The following is a 23,616-nucleotide window of genomic DNA, read 5'->3' as shown; positions in this document are numbered from 1 at the left end:
CCTTCACTTCACTTAAGAAAGGTACAAGCATTGGCTTATACTTGTGTACAAGGCCATATTTGGTCAGCTTCCTTTGTATATGATTAGTCTATTAACTGTCAATAGTCAAGGGTATAATCTGCGTTCAAGTCGATATATTCTTTTAAATGTTCCCTTAATGAAGACACTGAAACTGCTTTTATTTATAGTGCACCAACTGCTTGGAATGAGATTCAAAGATCATTGAAACTTACTGTATTTATTACAATAAATGAGTTTAAAGGTGCTGTATGTAGTTTTTAGTGGCCTCTAGCGGTGATGTTTCAGATTGCAACCAATAAGTTTACAAGCGCGTGCTCACACGCGTGCTCGAATTTATGAGCGCGCTGTGGGTACCGGCCAGACTGAGGCGCGTCACGCAACACACGGGAGAAAGCATCCCACAACATGCTGGAAACTCAGGTAAACTCCCACTGCAACGTTACAATAATAGGCTACTTTTATCAGCTTGACGTTGAACTAATGCTCCATGCTCGCAATGTTACCATAATAAGTATGGAACCCTATCAACCGTGCCGAATTTTGCCACTGCAAGCACTACTTCACATTTTCTTCAGGAAATGTACATTCTAGGTTTGTAGATAAGGTTTCTCCATTCAAATGCCCTGCCGATGTTGATCCGTGTTTTTTTTACCCGAATTTCATCCGAATCACGTCTGGCCTTACGAGCTTCAGCAGAAAAAAACTTTTTTTTTTTTTTTTTCAATATGTGGAGTTTGTGTTGGAGTCAGTGTTTTGCTGGGCGCAGGCCGTTTCTTAATGTTATCAGACATGTCATAAGTTGCATAAGTCATAAGTCCATGTCATAAGTTGCACTTCGCTGTTGAGTGCAAAGTCAGTAGGCTAGACGAGGCGAGAGGCTCGGGAGCGCGGTGATGTCACTGGCGGTAAATCCAACCCGGGACCTTCACTTAAAAATAAGAATACTTGCTTTCAGAGGAAATAGCAAAACCCGCAAAGTGGATCATTTTAATGTGAGATTACAACCCATTCACACACTGGCAATAAAAAAGGATTAGTTTTGGTAGAAAAGCTACATACAGCACCTTTAAGTTAAATGTTTGTCAATAAACCGGTTAATACTCGTTCTGCATTTGAGTCCTCCTTCATAGACCCGTGACAAACTACAGCAATGGTCAGTTTTGCCACATGATTATATTAAAATCAAAGCTCCTAATACATGTTGGAGACCTTTTACAATATGAATGCATCCAGATGTTATGTAATAATCCCTGAAGTAATTAACTTAATCCAGTATATTTTCTCTCAGCAGACTAGCGTTACTGTTGTTAGCAGTTAGCACTAATCATTAGGCAGGGAGGAGCTGAGTAAATCTATTCTCATGTCACACAACAGCAGATTCGTACAATTAGATATCTTAAAACATAATTGTGACTAGTCAAAACTGAATTAGAGATATCTCTAATTACCTTTACATATGTGTGACTCATCAATTGAAGATATCTATGACGTCATTACAAATATCTTAAATGCAATTTTGACTAGTCAAAATGTATTTTAAAGATATCTCAAATCAGATTTCTTACTAGTGCAATTATAATTGCAAATATCTATAAATATAATTCTGACTAGTCAAATTATAATTATGACAATTACTACGAGTCAAAATTGGAATTAAGATATCTGGAATTTGAATTTTGACTAGTCAAAACTAAATTACGACTAGTACAGCCAGGGGTATTTAATGCTAAAATGGCTTGCCATATGCTCGTCTTTGATCATCTACAGTCCAGTAGAGGTTCAGCTAAAAAAATCGGCAGCTGGCAGCAGGAAGTAGCTGCCGTTGACAGCCGGAAGCCCTGCCATATTAAGAGGGACCTGCCATTTCGTGGCAGCCAATCAGTATCGTCCAACGTAGTAGCAACCAATCACATGTAACTGGAAGTCAAGCGACAGTAGCCAATGGTCAATGGTGGCGCCGGCGATAACCATACTAGAAACAACATGGTAAATCATGTTAGACCATGCTACAACACTTTTTCAAACATTTTCAAACTTTCTGGCTAAGGTTTTTCAAGCCCGAACTTTACCATCTAGGTCATGATTGTTGTCAATCATTCTGATTTCAGAACAACAAATACAAAGCCTGTTTCAACAGTTACAGCTGCTTCATTAAACAAATACAATAATGTATTAAAGTAGTACTACAAATGTAAAACTGAACTTAAATGATAGCAAAATGTGATTTTAAATAAAGGTAATTGATGAGTTTTTTTCTTCTTCTTTTAGACAGGACTTTCATTAGCCTATTTAAGTTTAAATGTTGTATATTTAATATGTATAAAGAATATACATACAATATGATTACATAGGCATTTCTTTCTGTATGTATTTAATTATTTAACAAACATATACACTCATTCATATTTTTTTTTTTTTTTTTTTTTTTAACCAGGAAGGTCCCATTGAGATACAATATCTCTTCTACCAGGGAGTCCTGGTCAAGATAGTCAGCACAAAACAAAAAAATACAAAGAAGTACATAACACAACAGAATAAACATACAAAGAAAAAAAAATACAAAGAAGTACATAACACAACAGAATAAACATACAAAGAATTTCCATATCTGAAAGACAACACAACCCACAATCAATTACTAAAACATTTACACCGTTCTATAAAAACAGACTTTAAAGTGTTTTTAAAAGAAGTGAGAGATGGTACATATTTCATGTGTAATATACCTTGAAGCTCGTTCCATGCATAAGGAGCATAATTAGAGAAGGCTGATCTACCTAGTTCTGTATGGAAAATTGAGTTCTTGAGTAAACGTTTAACTGTTGATCTAGTATTACTAGTACAGTATGTCAATAGATTAGATATATACTGTGGTAATTTACCCAGTAAAGCTTTTAAAATAAAGATCAACATATGATGTTTCCTCCTCAAGCACAGTGAAGTCCAATTTGTCAACTCATATAAATTACAGTGATGTGTACGCACACTTGAATCAGTCACAAATCGTAAAGCAGCATGATAAACAACATCCAATTTATACACGTACAAAATAATAATTTGTATATTATATTTATAATATGATATTAGGCTATATTTCGCTGCGTGTCAATCATACACACTGCTCAAACATTCTAAAACTGCGAAACCAGTTGAAACAACTGGCATTGAACACTTCAATTTACTTTTTTTTTTTTTTATGAAAAACTGTTAAATACATTAGCTACAATATTTATAATTTAATAAAGATAGGGCCTATTTGGACAGAGATTTATCCTGAAATGAATTTTGCCTTTGTCCGTTCTCATTATTTATGTTTAATGAATGTGTTTTTAATAAATATACAATATGATTACATAGGCATTTATTTCTATGTATAGATTTCATTATTTAACAAACATGTACACTCATTCATAAATTATGTTTATACACGTACATTTTCAAAGTGCAGCTTAATGTTTGTTTTTTTGTATTATGTCTATGATATTTGTTACTTTATTTATATTGGATAAACCTTTTTTAATCAAATAATATGACATAATTACTAATATAAGTATTTTAAATAAGTACTACAATTTTATATTTGCTTGGCTAAAAGCGGCATCCCCCCTCCGACTTCAGGTTATTAGCGGCAGCTGACGTCTGGATTGATTGACAGGTACTGTTGCTGAACCCCCTCTCCTACAGTTGGCGACCGATGACGGTGCCGTCTCTCTTCCCTCATTGAGAGTTTCGGCGTCGAGTCTTCTGAGGTGAGGAGAGCAGTTCACGGTATTTCTCATATTTACACAACCATAACACACACTTCATACAGTTTGATTAAGCGACAGGCTCATTCCTGTATTGTTTTCATCGATCACAGCGATACTTGTGCGTCTTTTCTGGCGTCTTCCTTCTGAAATAAACATTTAGTGCAGCAGCAGCGAGCATGAGGAGAATATGTTGAGTTCATTCAGACCTGAGCGAGTTTGTGTTCGTTTGTGTGATTGTTTCGTCAAGTCAAAAGTCAAAGTTTAATAATAAGTGTATTGTGATTGTCAAAACATTTTAGTAACTAAACTGAATTTTATTAGGTTTAGTGACAACATGTTACAATGTAAAAAATAACACAAATTAAATATAATGCGTTTTTTTATTATAATAACAACTTTATTTAATGATATAAGTAAAAATATAATAAATATGCAATATAGTAAACATATTTAGCCAAATACTCTCTATAGCTCTTTTTTTCTAGCCAACTAACATGCTATAGCCTATATTATGTTCATTAAATGGCTTTCCTGAGGTAAATGTTATGTGACATGATTGTTCTCCAGCTGTTTTATTGACCCCTTTGTTTGATTGATTGGTCGATATTATGTATGAGGAATATACATTTCGGTAAGTTGTACTGTATCTTTCAACAGTGTTCATTCGTGTTTAAAGCTAGAGATGATCGGTTCACGTGCCGCTAGGGATCTGTCGCGTCACATTTACAAGCGCCAAAACGGTATTTATTGTCTGAATTTCGTAATAAAAGTGACAGAATCTGAGAGCTGAGATTTTTTTAATATCATAAGTAACCTGCTCTGTCTAGTCTGTCGGTCTCCGTGTCCTCTTTGCTCCGCGATTTTTCTGTGCGTGAGAAAATGGATGTGTGGCGTGAGAGCGTGTGAAGAGTGTCAATTGCGTGTGTCTCACGGTGAATGCGTGAGAGTTGGCAGCTATGTTAACCTATTTATATTCTTTTCTTTATGTCTAGATACAGGTATACAGGTCTGTATTTTAATGAAGAAGCAGACTGATGTTAGGATTAGCAGTAAAAAATCTTAAAAATAAATAATGAATTGGCATCAGTTACTGTACGATGAATAGACAGACATACATTCTTAGTGTAATTTATTAAAAAAAAAACTCAGTAATTTATATTTTTTATTTTGGCAGATCAGCTCTTCCCACGCTGGATACATCATCAGTGAAGCTCCTCCCTCTGTAATTACATCATCAGCGAAGCTCCGCCCACAATAATTCTCTAATAAATGCTGTAAATTCCCATCAGCTACAAGTGAAGACGAGCATCAGAGCATCAGGAAGAGCTGAAATCTGCAAAGACTGAGTTTATTAAAGAGGACAGTGAGAACATGAGTGATCCAGAACCCTGCAGAATGAAACACACTGAAGATCCTGAAGAACAAAGAGGTTGGTGTTTATTCTTCATTCATTCATGATGCTGAAGAACATTCATGTTAGAAACATTCAAGCACTTCATCACATTTAGATAAACAGTTCAACTATGAAACGGTACAGAATGTTCTGGGTTTTCTTCAACAAATGGACAGTAAGTGTACAGTAGGTTTGAGACATTTTTATATTAATTGTCAACATCTGATCAAGCTAAATACTATTGTAGCCCTCCCGCCGGGTAGAATCTTGTGGCTCACAAGGTAGGATTCTGTCTAGGGGATTTTAAATTTACCCACTACCCCGGTAAAGGCACATTTCCCTTCAGTTACAGTATCAACAACTATAACCCAGATCTCACATCTTCACCTGATAGTGTCAGATTTATGTTTTTTCTATTTGGAAATGATAATAAAAACAACACTACTGTGTTTACCGTTAGAATTGAAAAAACAAATCTCTCAAAGAAAAAAAAATGAACAAATCGGTTCTTTCCATTGGAAATCACACAAAATTATGGCAGATCAATTAACATATGTATTTATACTTCTCAGTACTCTTTTCTCTTTTGTTTCTCTTTGAATGACCAAATAATTAAATTCACAAAGTCACAACACAACTGCAGTGATTCCCAATAATCACCATAAACCAAGAAAAAAAAAAAAAATAATAATGTCAAAAGAATATTATAATTTTTCCCAGCTGGGATTCTCAGTGCACAGATAGTGCTAGTTGGAGCTCTTTGATGCAAAACCAGTGTAGGCTACTCACGAATCAGGAAAACAAGAATTCCAATGCAGAATAGTAATCTCTAATCCTTGCTCCCCGACGAGATGACAAACAGCATCCGTGACGCAATCCACAACGACGTTGAGTAGATCTCGATGAACTCCTCCCTTGAACTGGTTAGATGCATCAGCGAATATCCACACAGAGCTCCCATTTTCGAAGATTTTTCTGGGTTTGTTTTCCCTTACACACACACATTGAAAAAAAACACCTCGTATATGAAACGTAAAAAAAAAAAAAGTTCATTAACACTTTGTTTGCGTATGTGTGTATCATTTCAGAGCCAAATACAAATAATTAACTTCTCTTCTCAATAAAAAAAACGACAGTTATACATTTAGAAACCCAAGACATTTTTCCAGGTCTCTATATTCTCCCCCCACCAAGAATCGTTATGCCCTCATAACGAGGGACAACTAAGATTCACACAATTTACATTTCAATCACTCAGCTCTTTTCACATATTTAAACACATATCCACTTTTCAAATGAATGAGCAAAATAATATATCACAATAGACCCATGTCTATACTGAAACAAATCACTCAAATTAGTGTTTAGCAGTTAAGTCAACTAAACAGGTACTTAACCTTCTTGCAGGCACATTCATCCACAAAAAGACGGTAGGACAGTATCTAACAGGACTTACACCTTTAGTTTGAGCAATGGCAGGCTCAAATTTTGGCTTCCCAAGATTATCATAGATAAACCTCTTAGGCACAGTTCTCTCTCTTTGAGACCTTCTCTTCTTTTCAGTTTCCCCATTAGAGATACCTTGATTTTCATCACTCTCATTCACATTTGAAAGGTCTTGCACATCACTTGCAACACACTTTGCAAGTTGTCAGAATCACTTTCTGGTTACAATCTTGAAACGGACTCTACAAACTCATCTCTCTCAACTCTTTGAGAAATCTCAACTCTCTCCAGAATGCTCAAAATTCTCAGAAGCACTCTGTTCAACAATCTCCGAAACAGCATTATCAGAAACCCCTGCTTTATTCTGAGAAGGGTCTATTCTCCTAGGAGTCAAATGATGATTTTCAGGTACGTGATACAGGTACGTGACTCCATACATTTCATTGTCTGTCCAGCATCCTTCCTTTTCCTCAGAACTCTCTTCCTGGGTTCCGGGACACTGTCAGGAACTTGTTGCTGTCTCAACCCTTGTCCAACAGTAAGAATGTGATTCTTATGCAGATTCTTGACAGGTCCAGTTCCAATCTCTGGCTTGAGACGAAACACAGGTAAGTGAGGCATCTGGCTCTGGACAATGTAGAGCTCAGCACTCCATCTGTCTGCCAACTTGTGCTTCCCTTGCAATCCAACATTCCTTATCAGTACTCTATCTCCAGGAATAAGGTGAGAGTAATGCAGTTTCTGATCATATCTTCTCTTATTTCCTGCATTCTTCTTTACAACTTTTTCCTCCGCCAGCTCGTACGCAGACTTCAACTCTTGCTGCATGGTCTTGACAAAATGCTGGTAAGACTTAGTGGAAGTACCATCACTAGACACACCAAAACTCAGATCTATGGGCAATCTAGCTTCCCTTCCGAACATCAGGAAGTAAGGCGAGTATCCTGTGGCTTCGTTCAGGCTGCTATTTTACACGTGTACAAGATGTCCATTGTGACGGCTCCACGGCGGTTTCTGCTTCGGATCCAGGGTTCCCAACATATCCAAAGGGGTCCGGTTGAACCATTCTGGTTGCGGATCACCCTGGGGACGGTATGTGGTTGTACGGGATTTCTCCACTCCTAACAGGTCAAACAACTCCTGGATGAGCCTGCTCTCGAAATCCCGTCCCTGGTCCGAGTGCATCCGTCTAGGCCAGGGATGGGCAACTTCGGTCCTGAAGGGCCACTGTCCTACAGAGTTTAGCTTCAACCTTAATCAAACACACCTGAACAAGCTAATCAAGGTCCTCAGGATTACTAGAAAATTACAGGCAGGTGATTTTTTTCAGGGTGTAGCAACAATGACATCTGCTTTTCACATTATGTGAATCATGACAGTGTCGAACACATCGTCTTTGTCCTTAGAAAGGCAGCTTTGACTAATTATCCTCTCAGGAATGATTTTCCAGCGCCCGTGTGGCTGGACTCCCCCCCCCCCCCCCCCAGCTCAGCGTGAACTCCTAGTGACTTTATAGCCGCGTGACATTCCAGAGCACACACACAAAACACACTTTGGACTTTGAAACAGAATTCCCCTTTACATAACAAGCCATTACTAAATGTTGATATGTATTCCTGTGTTTCTCAAGTGTCGTCACTTGCCATAACGGAAACACTGACAATTTTATTGTGTGTTTAATCAAACTTTATTTGTGTGTAATTATGCATATAAATGTAACGTTATGTTTCCCCTATATTTACCTGTCATAATTGGTATCTGTCTGACCGTCCTGTTTTAATTCAACCAGTCACACATAGGAGATTACAGTAAAATGTATTGTTCTGTGTGTACAATCTTAAGAGGAAATATGAATTCTTTCTCTCATAAGACATATGGTCAAGGGAGGCGTTTCTTCTTCACACAAAGAAACTTTTTCATCTGATGAAGGCTCCGGCCTTCTCTATCGAACAAACACATGTTAGAGTCGTAGCTGCCGTCCTTTGCAACCAAGATTTGCAACCTCTCCCTTCCCGGGAGATGAATCTGAACTTTCTCGGTAACGTTAAATTCAAGTGAGCCTTTCATCGTCTTGCGAAACGACACCGGAAGACGACGCCAGACGCAAACCAGCCAGACCCGTGCACACGCGTGCGTCCTTTTCCAGCATCCCACTGAAAGAGTACAAAATCTTGCAAGTAATTTTGATCTCTCATTATTAAGCTGATTTCAGGTGTCTGGCTCTTAGGTCTGTGAATTTAAGTTATCCTCTTTCCCCTTCTCTCTTTCTTTTTCTTTCTTTCATTCATTCTGATCACGTATGTTCTTGTTTGGTTAAATGTTTGTTTGTTTGTTTTTATTGTTTGCATTTTTACGTACGTTTATATTCGTAGTTCATATAATCTCTCTAGTTTTACATTTATTAAAATTCATTTATACTTTCACTGTCTCTGTGTTTGAAAACCCACCATTATAAAGTCAATGAAATCAAAAGATCTAATTAAGCTACAAGCTCGATATTATAGACTACATTGAGTAGTTTTAATTCATAAACTCAGAAAGTTTGATGTTCGTGGCCAGAAGATAAAACTTTCTTGGAGTTTGTAAAGGGATACCCCTTCTTAACTGTGATAATCTCACATTTATTCGCTGGACGAATGACTGATGACCAGACCAGTTACAGAACAAGGTAATCTCGATAATTGATAAAATAAATGTACATGCGATTTCTGAATTATTATGACCATGAGTTATAATTATTAATATTTCCAAAATTCCCTATATCTTTGAGCTAATTCGCATTTACCCAGAGTCGTTTATGTTACAAGGGTTAGAGCTAAACTCTGTAGGACAGTGGCCCTCCAGGACCGGAGTTGCTCATCCCTTGTCTAGGCAGACCATAATGAACAAAAATACTTCTCCCACAATACTTTTGCAACTGCAGACGCCTTCTGGTCCTTAGTCGGAAACGCTTGCGCATGCCTTGTGTTGTGGTCAGTGATGACTAAGACATTGCCAATGTTCTTGGAGTCTGGCTCAATGGATAAAAAATCCATAAATCCTAGATCCATAGGTCCATCACTGGATAAGTGTGACAATGGCACAACTCTCTTTGGCAAGGTCTTCCTCTGTACACATCTGGCACATGTTTGGCAGTACTTCTCCACCTCCATATTCATCCGTGGCCAGTAAAATCTCTCTCTTACCAAGCCATACGTTTTGTCAAATCTCAGGTGTCCAGAATCATCATGAAGCGACCGGAGAACTGCACCGAGTGCACTGAGACACCACTACATTCTCCATTACTAATCTTTCTCACTCTCTCATCATCAAGGGAAGGTCCTCGCGAGCTTCCTTCTTGACCTTGGACAGATCTCCTCCTTTAAGACCTCTCCATATCTCTCCAAGACAAGGATCCTCCTGCTGAGCATGTGACAGATCTGCAGAACCCCAGTTTTGGAATCATTGAAATATCCAGAGTGGCTAAGTTGCAGTAAGCTCTGGGGACTGATTTAAGAGATCCTCCCAATGATGTGACAATCCTGCTGGAAGTTGCGAAGCAGTTGGACTCGTCTTGCACTGGCAGCTTACAAAGGGATCTCACTCCAGAGGATGATATATTAGTCCACTCGTGGTCATTCACTCCCCTATGAGGACGACGAGACAAAGCATCGGCATCAACATTTTGTCTCCCAGGCCTGTACTTGAGACTGAAGTCGTATGCAGAAAGGGCCGCCAGCCACCTATGTCCCGCAGCATCCAGTTTGGCTTTGGTCAGAATGTAAGTTAGTGGATTGTTGTCCGTCTGCACTTCAAACTTTACTCCATACAGTTAATCAACAACAGCCCACTTTAACGCCAAGATCTCAAATTTGTGGACTGGGTAGTTCCTTTCAGAAGGCGTCAAGCTTCTGCTGACAAACGCTACAGGCCTCAACCTGTCCTTGGTCCTGATGCAGCTTCCTGCCCAACTCTTCACAGCAGGCATCAACATGTAAGACGTACGGGAGCTGAGAATTAGCAAAGACCAACACAGGATCCTGGGTAAGTCTTACCTTCAACTCATTGAAAGCAGCTTCACAAGAATCAGTCCATCTACTTCCAAATGGATCCGAGGCTTTATTTATGACTCTGTTTGGGTTGTCTCCAACCTTGATTTTCTTTAAACTCTTGTTAGGAAGACACCCTTGCAGCAACTGGTTGAGTGGGTAAGACGCTTTTGAATAGTCTTTCACAAATCTTCTGTAGTACCCACAGAAACCTAACAAGGAACGTAGCTCTGTCACGTTCTGGGGTCTGGGCCAAGATTTGACAGCTTAAATTTTGGAGGGATCAGTCGAGACACCGTCTTGAGACACGATGTGACCAACATAGCTGACAGAAGTCTGACAAAAGGTGCACTTGTCCAGGGACAACTTCAACCCTTCGCTCTGCATGCGGTCCAACACCTTGAGCAGCCTTTCCTCATGCTCCTCCAAAGTTCAACACCAACACTTCCAACAGGTTCATGTCTCCCACCATCTTTTCCATCACTCGCTGGAAAGTCGAGGGAGCTCCACAAATCCCTTGTGGTATCCGCTGGAATTGGTAAAACCCCACTGGGCAAATGAAAGCTGTCTTTTCGTGGTCGTCTTTACTCAGGGGGATCTGATAATATCCACTCCTAAGATCCAATACACTGAACTTCCATTTAAGGGCCAGAGCATCTTCAACTGCGTTGCCCTTTTCTTCTTTCACCCCACCCCCTGCACCTTGAACTTCAGGGGTCAAAGTACACAGTACTCATCGTCAGAGCGATGCTCTCAGAAAACACATAAAATGTAGCCATTCATGTTTTGTTTTCCTTTACACATACATTGGAAAACATTTTTTTATATACATCTCATATGTGAAACATAAAAAAATCATTTAAAAAGTCCATCGACACTTTGTTTGCGTATGTGCGTATCATTTCAGACCCAAATACAAATAATTAACTTCCCTTCTCAATAACAAAAAACCATAGTTATACATTTAGAAACAAGACATTTGTCCATTTGTCATTTTCAACCTAGTGTATACATGTTTTTTTTAGGAATAGTCATTAAACACCAAGTTTCTGATAAAGTTGTATTTGTAAAATATCATGCAAGTTATTTATAGTTAGAGATTCTTCTTATAGTAACTTAGGTAACAGGGTTGATGAATGTGATCAACACTGTAGAGTTTGTGTAAAAACTGAGACAATGGATTGAGATTATTTTCTTGTCTTCCCATCATGCAGTAGAAAGAGCCCAGATGATGTCACTTCCTGTGTGTCACAGTTTCTAGAAATGCTCTGTTTTTAAAAGGAGACAAATCATATCAGGAGTAACAGGGTTGGGTGAAACATGTAGGACACGGGCAATTCTAATAAAAATTTGAAAATTTTAACTAAATTGAAGTTAATTTAAAGCCAGTTAAAGTTATGGCCACTCTATGGCTTGTGAAGTTTCTACAGACACTGAAACGGTTGTGAAATGACGTCACATTCTGCGGCAGCTTTTTTACAAACATAAATTTAACGTATAACAAATAATAATAATTCAAAATGTTAAAATAAACAATCCACTCCACTTGAATGCTAAACGCTTGTGTTATTTCTCACAGAGTAATTCACTTGAGCTTGTGTTTCTGGTGTCCCACTTTCACATGCGCCTGAATGGAAGTCAGTGCAAGGAAAAGTCTAGTGTGACCGGCCATTAATAATTAAAACGTTTTTAGTCAAATAAATACAGTATCAATCTCAAAGTTGGTGTCAAAATATGGCAGTATTGTATATTTTAATGTTGATATCATGTTAGATAGTTGTCAGTCAGTCATTCATATTTATTTATGGAGCACATATAAAAACAGCAGCTGTTGGCCTGTTCACAGTGTAAACGGGTATCCTAATGAGTAAACATAAAACATACAAATAAACAATACACCAGTTAAAATTCAGTTTTAAACGTGTCCCTGGAACAGTCAGCTGTAGATACTGGTCGACCTAAGCTTTCTTAAAGTATTATGGTGGGTAGGGGTGTCGCAATATACCGGTGTTGACAATTATCGTGATATTCAAAGCATGAAATCGTGTTAATTTAGAGTGTGACAATATAACGGTATTGGCGATAACCACAATGTTTAAAATGAATAGGACTCTTATGATAATATGACACGTAAATACTCCAGCGCCAGTACCTGGTTGACCTCTCAGGTGGCTGTATTACACCCGCTGATCAAATAAGAAGACGACGCATCGTTCGTCCACGCCCACATCCGAAAAAAGTAAGCTTGCCACAGTATGGAGTTCTTCGGCTTCAAAGAAAACAGCACCAAGGGGTTGCACACCGGACGAGAAGCGCAGCGCCACGTCTTTAAAATTCGAACACATTATTCTGTATGAGTGTACACACACCGGCGGCGGTGCCATTTGGCTCTGTCCGCGGCGCCCAGACACACAAATTACCGCGACACAGAGCGCCATTTACATCGTTTTATATTAAATTTACATTAAATTTGTCTCAAATCATCGTAAATGACTTCACCCTGTGCTGCAATATACATTTAATTTTACATTCATTTACAGAAATCAGCTGCTTAAATGAGAATTGCTGATGTTATCGGATTTTCAGGTCTCAATTCATTCAGTTTAACGGACGCTCTGAGGTAAAGTGTTCAGACTGCATACTTAGCAACGATTGTATTTAATTGTACAGTACAATCATAACATAGTACAGACATTATCTTAATTTCATAATGTCTTTAAGCATAAGAATATTGCTGGCCATAAACTGAGAAAGTGCGCGTCCGGTGTGCGATACCTCGAGTTGTCTTAGATGCAACGCGGCGCTGCAGAATGTGTAGCTATCAACCTTTTTACCCATCTCCGTGTCCATCACCCTGCAGATTACGCCATTTTACAGAGAGTAAATTGCTATTATTTTACTAGTCATGGAATGGGAAACGTGACATTAACCTGTTAACAGGGGGTTTCTGTGTTCATATATTTAATAAAGGGTGATTATTAAGAACCCCGTTTTCTTTACTCATCTTATTTTTGTATTTGCAATAGATATTTTGTTCAAATCTGCTATCTGCATGACTTTATTGGCGCCGGCGCAACAATAGGTTTAAAAACTTTTCAGTTCTTCAGAAAACCTTCAGACAGTGTTTTGGCTTCAGTTTGAAACCAGATAAACTTTACATGCTTGTCTTCCTTCACAAAGATTTGCCATAGACTGAGAACGCAAGAATGCATTATCAGTATCCTTATGTTTGTTGGGTAAAAAAGAAAAACTATATAAACGAAGTAAAAAAATGTTTTACTGATAACTACCCCCCCCCATGTTAGATAGCTGTCTATCTACTGGTGGGCTGAAAGGAGATCAGAGATGAATGGAGAATTGTGTCATTGATCAAATATATTTAATAGTTCTTGCTAAAGAAACATGGGATTTGTGCAGTGTTGGGAAAGTTCACTTTCAACATGAACTAGTTCAAAGTTCAGTTCACAAATTTTAAAATGAACTAGTTCAGTTCATAGTTCATGTACTCAAATTTTTGAACTAAGTTCACAGTTCCAAAAATGAACTAGTTCATAGTTATAGAGATATTATTTTTCAAAATGATTACCACAGCCCATATAGAACCACAGACAATTATTTTATCAGTTTTAACACTGAAGCTATGCGTCAGATTTTTCCCATCCTCACCGACCTTGTCATAAAACTCGTTTAAATGATCATACGACGCCTCCTTGCTGCTTTTTGTTTTGATTTGATTTGTAACGTAAGTGATGAGTCGTTCATGAACGATCCATTCATTGCGTCTGTCACGTGACAAATAAACGAAAGACTCGAGGTAAAGTATTTATTTATGTTCCCTGTAAATGATTTTTGACTGCATTATTATGATTTCTTAATTCAGAATATGATCAAGATTGCGTAGGTGGATGTGTTCGGAGAATTTGCCAGTTAATAGTATAACATTTAAAGCCCCTTAAATGAACAAAATGACTCAAAAAAAGATTTGTTCAAATCTGGCATCCTATTGAACGAAGTTAAACTGAGAGAGCGTGCCGTTCACAAACACCAGAATGAACGAGTTCACAGTAACGTTCATCAGGCAGTAATACGGTACGTTCAGTTCACGTTCGCCCAAAATATGAACGAGTTCATGAACTATCCGTTCAATGAACGCGTTCTGGCACAACACTGGATTTGTGCCTATAATGTTTTAAAGATAATAATTGGAAGATAAATTTACCTCATTTATGCAAAGTTTCAAGGACATATAATCAATTTATAAAAAGGCATCAAATTATCAGACTATATAATAAGTTGTCTACTTTCTACTATTACATTAGGGCTCACTTTCATGTCCTTTCACTTTATATTTCTCTCTTTGAATTATTTTGATGTACTGAAATTTTAATGTAAATTTTTTTTTTTTCATGTCCAACCTGGAGGAAAACCTCTGAGTCGCTCAAAGACTAAAAAGACATTTTTAAAGAAAAGAAGAGCCAAGAAATCTTTCACCTGCACTCAGTGTGGAAAGAGTCTCACAAAGAAAGTAAATCTTGAGATTCACATGAGGATCCACACCGGAGAGAAGCCGTTCACATGTGATCAATGTGGGAAGAGTTTCACATACAAACAAAGTCTTGAGCATCACATGATGATCCACACCGGAGAGGAGCCGTTCTCATGTGATCAATGTGGGAAGAGTTTCACAAAGAAAGTAAATCTTGAGATTCACATGAGGATCCACACCGGAGAGAAGCCGTTCACATGTGATCAGTGTGGGAAGAGTTTCACATACAAACAAAGTCTTGAGCATCACATGATGATCCACACCGGAGAGAAGCCGTTCTCATGTGATCAATGTGGGAAGAGTTTCACATACAAACAAAGTCTTGAGCATCACATGATGATCCACACCGGAGAGAAGCCGTTCTCATGTGATCAATGTGGGAAGAGTTTCACAAAGAAAGTAAATCTTGAGATTCACATGAGGATCCACACCGGAGAGAAGCCGTTCACATGTGATCAGTGTGGGAAGAGTTTTACATGCAAAAAAAATCTTGAGCATCATATGATGATCCACACCGGAGAGAAGCCATTCTCATGTGATCAATGTGGAAACGGTTTTACAAAGAAAGGAATTCTTGAGCAACACATGAGGATCCACACTGGAGAGAGGCCATTCTCATGTGATCAGTGTGGGAAGAGTTTTACATACAAAAAAAATCTTGAGCGTCACATGATGATCCACACCGGAGTGAAGCCGTTCTCATGTGATCAATGTGGCAAAAAATTTCTCTGTTCATCAGACCTGAAGGAACACCTGAGGGTTCATACGAAGGAGAAGCCGTATTCATGTTCTGAGTGTGGAAAGAGTTTTTCACTGCGGCAATATTTACATAAACATGAGAAAATTCACACTGGAGTGAGAGAGTACATGTGCTTTGAGTGTGAGAAGACTTTTATTTCAGTAACCATTTTAAAACGGCACCAGAGAATTCACACTGGAGAAAAACCTTACAAGTGTTCACACTGTGATAAGAGATTCAGTCGATCAGAACATCTGAAAACACATGAGATGATTCACACTCGAGAAAAACCTTACAAGTGTTCACACTGCGACAAGAGATTCAGTCGGTCATCATCTCTGAAAAAACATGAGAGGATCCACACTGGAGAAAAACCTTACAAGTGTTCACACTGTGACAAGAGATTCAGTCAGTCAGCACATCTGAAAACACATGAGAGGATCCACAGCAGAGAGAAGCTGCACACGTGTGATCAATGCGGGACGAGTTTCTCTGTTAAAACTCACCTGAATCTACACATGACGATCCATGCAGTGGAGAAACCACATCACCTCAGTCTGAGATCACGGTAAGTAGGTATTTTCATGTGCTGAGCAACAAAGTCTCTTCTGTGTAAGTTGGTCACACATGAATTGGAGTGTATTGGACTTAACATAACTTTTATCTCCATCTATGTCCTTCTCACTTATTACACTGTCGCCCTCCATCTTTTAAGAATATATTTTATATTTTGAAAATATGTTAAAGGAATGTAATTTTAATAAGGAGGTGACAAATCGTCAAATTGTGATCTTACACAGTTTATAAATGGGCCTACCAGAGTAACAAATTCTACAAGAACACAAATAGATTTAATATTTAGCAATAGGCCAAAGCGAATTGTCATAAATTGTCCTTTAATATGCTGACTGGACTATCAGACCACAATATGATCCTGATATCCAGGAAGCTAACTAACAAGCGTTTCACTCCGTTTGTCCAAGAACAAGAATCTTTAAATATCCCCCAAAATATGCAGGGTCAGTTTATAGGTGCTGTCCAGAGCATCAACTGGGATAACATACTTCTAGGCAGATCTTTGGAAGAAGACAGTCAAAGATTTACACAACAACTGCAGAGATCAATTGATGCATTTACATGCAGACAACGGCATAGAAAAAAAAATACGAACACCATTCCTTGGATAACCATAAAAATCGTAAATCTAATGAAAAAACTGAATATGGCTTTAAAATCTGCCGTTAAATCCAAAGCAAGCAGTGATAGACATATTTTCACTTCGCTACGGAATAGAGTAGTTAAAGAGATAAGGAAAGTCAAAGCAAACTTCTTTTTGACCATAATTGAAAAAGCAGGAGGTAATACTAAAACTATCTCGAGCCAGTTGAGAAAACTAATGGGACATAATGTTAACAAAGCCAAATCAATTGAACTTGTTGTTGGTGGAAAATTAAGAGACAAGCCAGCTGAAGTAGCTGATGCTCTCAATAATCATTTCATTGACTGTGTAGAAAATATCATCAAGTGTTTTTCCTCTGAATATAAAAACACTCCTTGTCAAGTCGAAAACACAGAGCCAGCTTTTAGCATAGAATATATCACTGAGGCAGATGTTGTGAGAGTGATTAGATCACTGAGGCCCTCTCGAGCGAAAGATGTCATTGGTTTGAACGCTGTTATGTTGAAAGAGCTCTCTGAATCATTAGAATACCCAATTACGAAAATTGTTAACCTTTCATTTGCTCAGGGATTGTTCCCAAATGTTTGGAAGTTGACTGCAGTCTTTCCTGTATTTAAAGTAGGGGTGATCGTTTGTCTATCTGCAACTACAGACCTATTAGTATCCTGCCGGTGGTTTCCAAGGTGGCCGAAAAACTTGTTTCAGAACAAATGACAAATCATTTAAATACTAGTTCCTATTCTTTACATCCATATCAATTCGGCTTCCGTATATAGAAACAGTCAATTACTATTTCGTTGACAAAGTCAAGTCACTGTTGGATCGAGGAGGGGTTGTTGGTGCTGGCTTTCTAGATTTAAAAAAAGCATTTGACACCATTAATCATGGAGTTCTTCTATCTAAGTTACAAAATTTTAACTTCGCCACAGGCACTATTAAATGTGTAGAATCGTATTTAACACATCAGACTCAGTTAGAGTTAGGAATTATCAATCAGGTGTTATTGCCTTGTCTGCAGGTGTCCCACAGGGCTCTATTTTGGGTCCACTTTTATTTCCTTTGTATGTAAATGACTTACCAAATGTTTGTCCTAATGCCAATACCCAAATGTATGCAGATGACAGTAATCTTTGTACATCTTTGTACATGCTGTCTTTGAAATGTGATCTGTGAAGGTCAGCTGGTCATCCAATATTACTCCAAGATTTCTGACCAACCTTGATGGGGTGATTGATTAATCTAGCTGGATAGTGAAGTCGAGTTGTAGAGACGGATTGGCAGGGAGGACGAGAAGCTCAGTCTTTGCCAGGTTGAGCTGCAGGTGATGTTCCTTCATCCATGCCAAAATGTCCATCAGACAGCTTGAGATCCGTGCAGCTACTGTGGGATCATCTGGTTGAAATGAGAGGAAGAGTTGTGTGTCATCAGCATAGCAGTGGTAGGAGAAACCATGTGCCTGTATGTTGTGTCCCAGTGATGTAGTGTAGATGGAGAAGAGGAGGGGACCAAGAACTGAACCCTGAGGAACCCCTGTGGTCAGTTGATGTGCTCTGGATACCTCGCTCTCCATGCGACCCTGAAGGACCTACCTGTGAGATAGGACTCAAACCAGTGGAGAGGAGTTCCTGCGATGCCCAGCGATGAGAGGCTGGACATAAGGATCTGATGATTCACAGTGTCGAAGGCAGCAGACAGATCCAGGAGAATGAGGACTGAAGATTTGGAAGCAGCTTTTGCGATCCGTAGGGCTTCCATGACCGACAGTAATGCAGTCTCAGTTGAATGCCCTTTCTTGAAGCCAGATTGGTTGATATCCAGCTGGTTGTTCAGAGACAGGAAGGATGTTACTTGGTTGAAAACAGCTCTTTCAAGTGTCTTCACAATGAATGGTAGGCAGGGCCTGAAGTTAAATTTTTTGACCACCTGCCACAGTAACTTTTTACCAGCCATTTTTTTTTTTTTTTTTTGCCTCATAAAGGTGAAAAATAGAAATCACACAAACATTTTTCTTTAACTTGTAAGAATACATTTAAGTGCTGTCAAGTTATTAACGAAATCATTTTAAGTAATAACTCTTAGACTATATTTTTTTAAAATCTTTTTATTCATTGATTTGCTGTGTCACAGACATAGTCATATATACTGACTGCTGCTAATCTGGCACGCACATACACACACACACACACACACACACACACACCGTGCTAACTCAACAGATATAGACCTAAGTTACCCCAGCTCATATGTAAACAAATCACATAGGCTACTGTGTTGATGGCTGATTTATTCAGTAGACAGTTCCTGGCAACTGTTAATTACAGCCTTCAGGAACCGTTAAGCAGAACTAAATTAATATTAATATTACTGATAAAGTTACCGGGTACCGGACATTTTCTCACTGGTTCCCAAGTCCCAACATACATTTGCACACACATTTGTGTAACTGTCATTGTACCATAACCAACGTCAGATTTGCTTTATCTATTCTCATCCGATCTCACCAACAGTTTAATACTTAACGTTACTCGCACATCCAAACCTAGAAGGGCCTCATCTTCTCTCCGATCGCGCGAACGTTCCGAAACAGGAGTCGCATCTTCTCAAACTGCGCTGCTTTCATGGACGTCAGTGCCTTGACCGCCTCGTTACATCAGTAATGAAACAAACGAAACGAAACGAACGAAACGAAATTACAAACGAAATGGCGGACTTAAAAAAAAACAGACACAAAAAAACAACAACTAATGAATCACTCAATTCTCATTGGCTACCCGCCAATGTGGCAGGTAGATTGACAGTTTTACCCGCCAATTGCTAAATTCACTCGCATTTGGCGCGTGGTCGGGTGTTAATTTCAGGCCCTGATGGTAGGAGAGAGATAGGTCTGTAATTCTCTGCAAAAGATGTGTTTAGTGTTGTTTTTTTAAGCAGTGGAGTTACCCGTGCCTGCTTGAATGCAGTTGGGAAAATGCCAGTATGGAGGGATGAGTTGATGTGTGTGAGTGCTGGAAGAAGTGCATGGAGAGGTCTCACCAAAATGTTGTCTGTGATGCAGTTGCGTGTGTAAACCAGGTCCAGTTGGTTGGCTGATTTGTGAGTACCTGTGGTGATGAGTCGAAAGAGGCTAGGAGAGAGATCAAGTCTGTTGCATACCGCTATTCGAGATGAATGTTGAAGTCACCAAAGACTATAAGTGGGGGGCCGTCCTCAGGGAAAGAGGACAGCAGCACATACTGCTCCTCTGCAAAGTTTCCCAGTTGACCTGGGGGGCGATAAATAATTATGACCGCCGCTAGCGAAAGCGGTCATATAGGGATTGTCAAAGTTTTTTTTTTTTTTTTTTTTTTTTTTTGTCAATCTACTGAATTTTCCGTCAACGATACCAGGGACACCGAAACTAGACACTAGACTTTTACGGAAAAATTTCGTTTGGTCCCCGGGGGCCACTCCCCCCCCCCCCGTGCTGGGCCCCCCCAAACCCAAAAAATGCAGTTTTTCCTAAATAACTACTTGAACCGTGGAACCGAGGATGAAGAAATTTTTATGGTTTGTTGGTCTTAAGGGCCCACATCAACCTAGCCCATAATCACTCATTTGTGATTTGCGCCCCTCCCATAAAAAATTAAAATGCAATATTATTCTGCTTTAATCGCCCCTATCTTCAGTGGAGATGTTCAGAACTGCACCATATTTCATGTGTATGATTAACTTGACATCCTCTGGGGGTATGCTAAGTTTCGTAGAATTTCATCCATGGGGGGGTATAAAATAAATTCATTTATGTGCACATTTAGTGACTGTACACTCATCGGCCTGTAGATGGTGCTGTTGACCGAAGGGTTGCTGGTTTAGGATGATACTGTCACACAGACACATGCAGGAATACAAACAAACGCAAGCATGCACACACACTGACATCCACACGCACAGATACACACACATACAAATCCACATGCACAGACACACACACATGCGCACACACAAACAAACACACATACACACACACACACACAGACAGACATGCACATACTGCTACTTTTTTTAGGTATATACATAAACACGCAATACAGCCAAATTGCTCCACGTCATTTATTTTTGTGGAAAGCCAGTGCAGGCCTGAGCGGCGGTCATATTTTGTACCGCCATGCGGTACATCTAGTTAAAATTTTGATTTTATTGGGAGTTGTAAGTGTGATAGCATGATGTTCAAACAAGTTATTGTTGCATAGAGAAGAGAGTGCTGAGTATTTCCAATTGTTAGAAATAAGAAGCCCTGTACCCCCATGTACGTTATTTAAAGTGCGAACGCGTGTACATAAAATACAGATTTATGTGAAGATAAAAATTATGAATTATTACAGAATCGAAAATAGCCTTACCTTGACTTAAATGGTAAACTGAAGCAACAGGAGAACTGGATATTTAAGAAAGATCACCAGCGCGATCTGATCGTCTCACAGACTGACCTGTAACAACAATGACTATGACATCTGGTCACATGCTGTTAAAATTAGTGAATCCTGATCTCCAAACACATCCTTCATTGTCTCCTTAGACAACGGGTCTGTCCATGGCGCCTTTAAGTCTGCTCGGAATGTCAAAATTGCAACTTTGTTGCTCCCCAGAGGGACATTTGAGTCACAAAGGGGACCCTGTTTTTGAGAATCCCCTCTAAAACCCCCCATGCCTTTGAATCACGTGACAGCCTCGCGACATTCCAACAGACGCACGCACACACACACACACACTCGTGGACTTTCAAACAGAAACCCACCACAGAAAAAGACTTTCCACCCATAAAGTCGCTTTTAAATGTACTAAATGTTGATATGTATTCCTGTGTTTCTTCCTATGTTTCGTCACTTGCCATAACGGAAACACTGACAATTTTATTGTGTGTTTAATCAAACTTTATGTGTGTGTGTAATTATGCATATAAATGTAATATTATGTTTCCCCGACCTTTATCTGTCATAATTGGTACCTGTCTGACCGTCCTGTTTTAATTCAACCAGTCACACATAGGAGATTACAGTAAAATGTATTGTTCTGTGTGTACAAGCTTAAGAGGAAATATGAATTCTTTCCCTCATAAGACATATGGTCAAGGGAGGCGTGTCTGCATTAACACACAAAGAAACTTCTCCCGCGTCAGATCAGAAAATCTGATTTGCTGTGTCCCAAAAAGAGGGCGTAAACCGATGTCTCTTTTAAAGGAAGAGACACCCTCTTCTCTTCTCTTCTCTTCTCTTCTCTTCTCTTCTCTTCTCTTCTCTTCTCTTCTCTTCTCTTCTCTCAACCCTTCCTCTTCTCCTCCCCGGCGCAGCGCTTCTCCAAGGAACATCTGAAGGAGGCCCTGGCCTTCTCTATCGAACGAACACATGTTCGAGTCGCAGCTGCGTCCTTTGCAACCAAGATCTGCAACCTCTCCCTTTCCGGGAGATGAATCTGAACTTTCTCGGTAACGTTAAATTCAAGTGAGCCTTTCAAGCTTCCTGCGACACCGGAAGATGCAGCACAAACAGGACAACATCCGCGCTTCCTGCCTCAGCATCACTCGAACAGAGACAAAATCTCGCAAGTAACTTTGATCCCTCTCTAAAAGCTGATTTCAGGTGTCTAACTCTTAGGTCTGTGAATTAAGTTACCCTCTTTTCTTCTCTATCCTTCTTCTTTCTTTCATTCATTCTGATCACGTATGTTATTGTTTGGTTAAATGTTTGTTTGTTTTTATTGTTTGCATTTTTACGTACGTTTATATTCGTAGCTCATATAATATCTAGTCTTACATTTATTAAAATCAATGAAATACTTTTCACTGTCTCTGTGTTTGAAAACCCACCATTATAAAGTCAATGAAACTAAAAGATCCAATTATAAGCTATAAGCTCGATATTAGACTACATTGAGTAGTTTTAATTAATAAACTCAGAAAGTTTGATGTTCGTGGCCAGAAGATAAAACTTTCCTGGAGTTTGTAAATACCCCTTCTTAACTGTGATGATCTTACATTTATTCGCTGGACGAATGACGGATGACCAGACCAGTTACAGAACAAGGTAATCTCGATAATTGATAAAATAAATGTACATGCGACTTATGAATTATGACCATGAGTTATGATGATTAATATTTCCAAAATTCCCTATATCCTTGAGCTAATTCGCATTTACCCCGAGTCGTTTTTGTTACAGACCGCTTGTCCTGGCAAATAATTTTAACTTATTTGTCATTTTGCTTTTACCCACTAATAATACAAGCCTGGTGTAGCGGACTCCGTATATACTAGTGAGTTTTATAAAGTTTATTGTACTTCACGCAAAAGATGAAGCATCCGTTTTACTCAAGAAAATCACTGTAAGAGCTGAATAAACACAATACAAGAAGTGCGCATTAAATTCTTATCCATAAACTCTCTCTCACCCTTGTATTATCAAAATACACAGCGAATTCAACAAAAACACTAAATAACAGTAAACAAATATACAGACCTGTGTAGAATTTAAGGGCGAAG

The 23,616-nt window shown here is 38.9% G+C and overlaps 2 protein-coding genes across 2 annotated transcripts in view; both read left to right on the top strand.

Annotated features, from left to right (window-relative positions):
- The window catches only part of LOC311094626 (uncharacterized protein), a 168,387-nt gene that overhangs the window by 14,137 nt on the left and 130,634 nt on the right, over positions 1 to 23,616 (top strand). The gene's annotated exons all lie outside the window — the stretch shown is intronic.
- Positions 5,052 to 23,616, top strand: part of LOC311094723 (uncharacterized protein) — a 72,927-nt gene continuing 54,362 nt past the window's right edge. Inside the window, exon 1 of the mRNA XM_084132846.1 lies at positions 5,052 to 5,199. Coding sequence (XP_083988972.1) covers positions 5,142 to 5,199 — 58 coding nt within the window. The 5' untranslated portion in view covers positions 5,052 to 5,141. The remainder of the gene's footprint in view (positions 5,200 to 23,616) is intronic.

This window comes from Abramis brama (genome assembly GCF_963993115.1).
Source record: "Abramis brama genome assembly, chromosome: 1".
In the NCBI taxonomy this organism is placed as follows: domain Eukaryota; kingdom Metazoa; phylum Chordata; class Actinopteri; order Cypriniformes; family Leuciscidae; genus Abramis; species Abramis brama.
The sequence above is the reverse complement of the archived record's forward strand: the minus strand, read 5'-3'. Positions and strand labels throughout refer to the sequence as shown.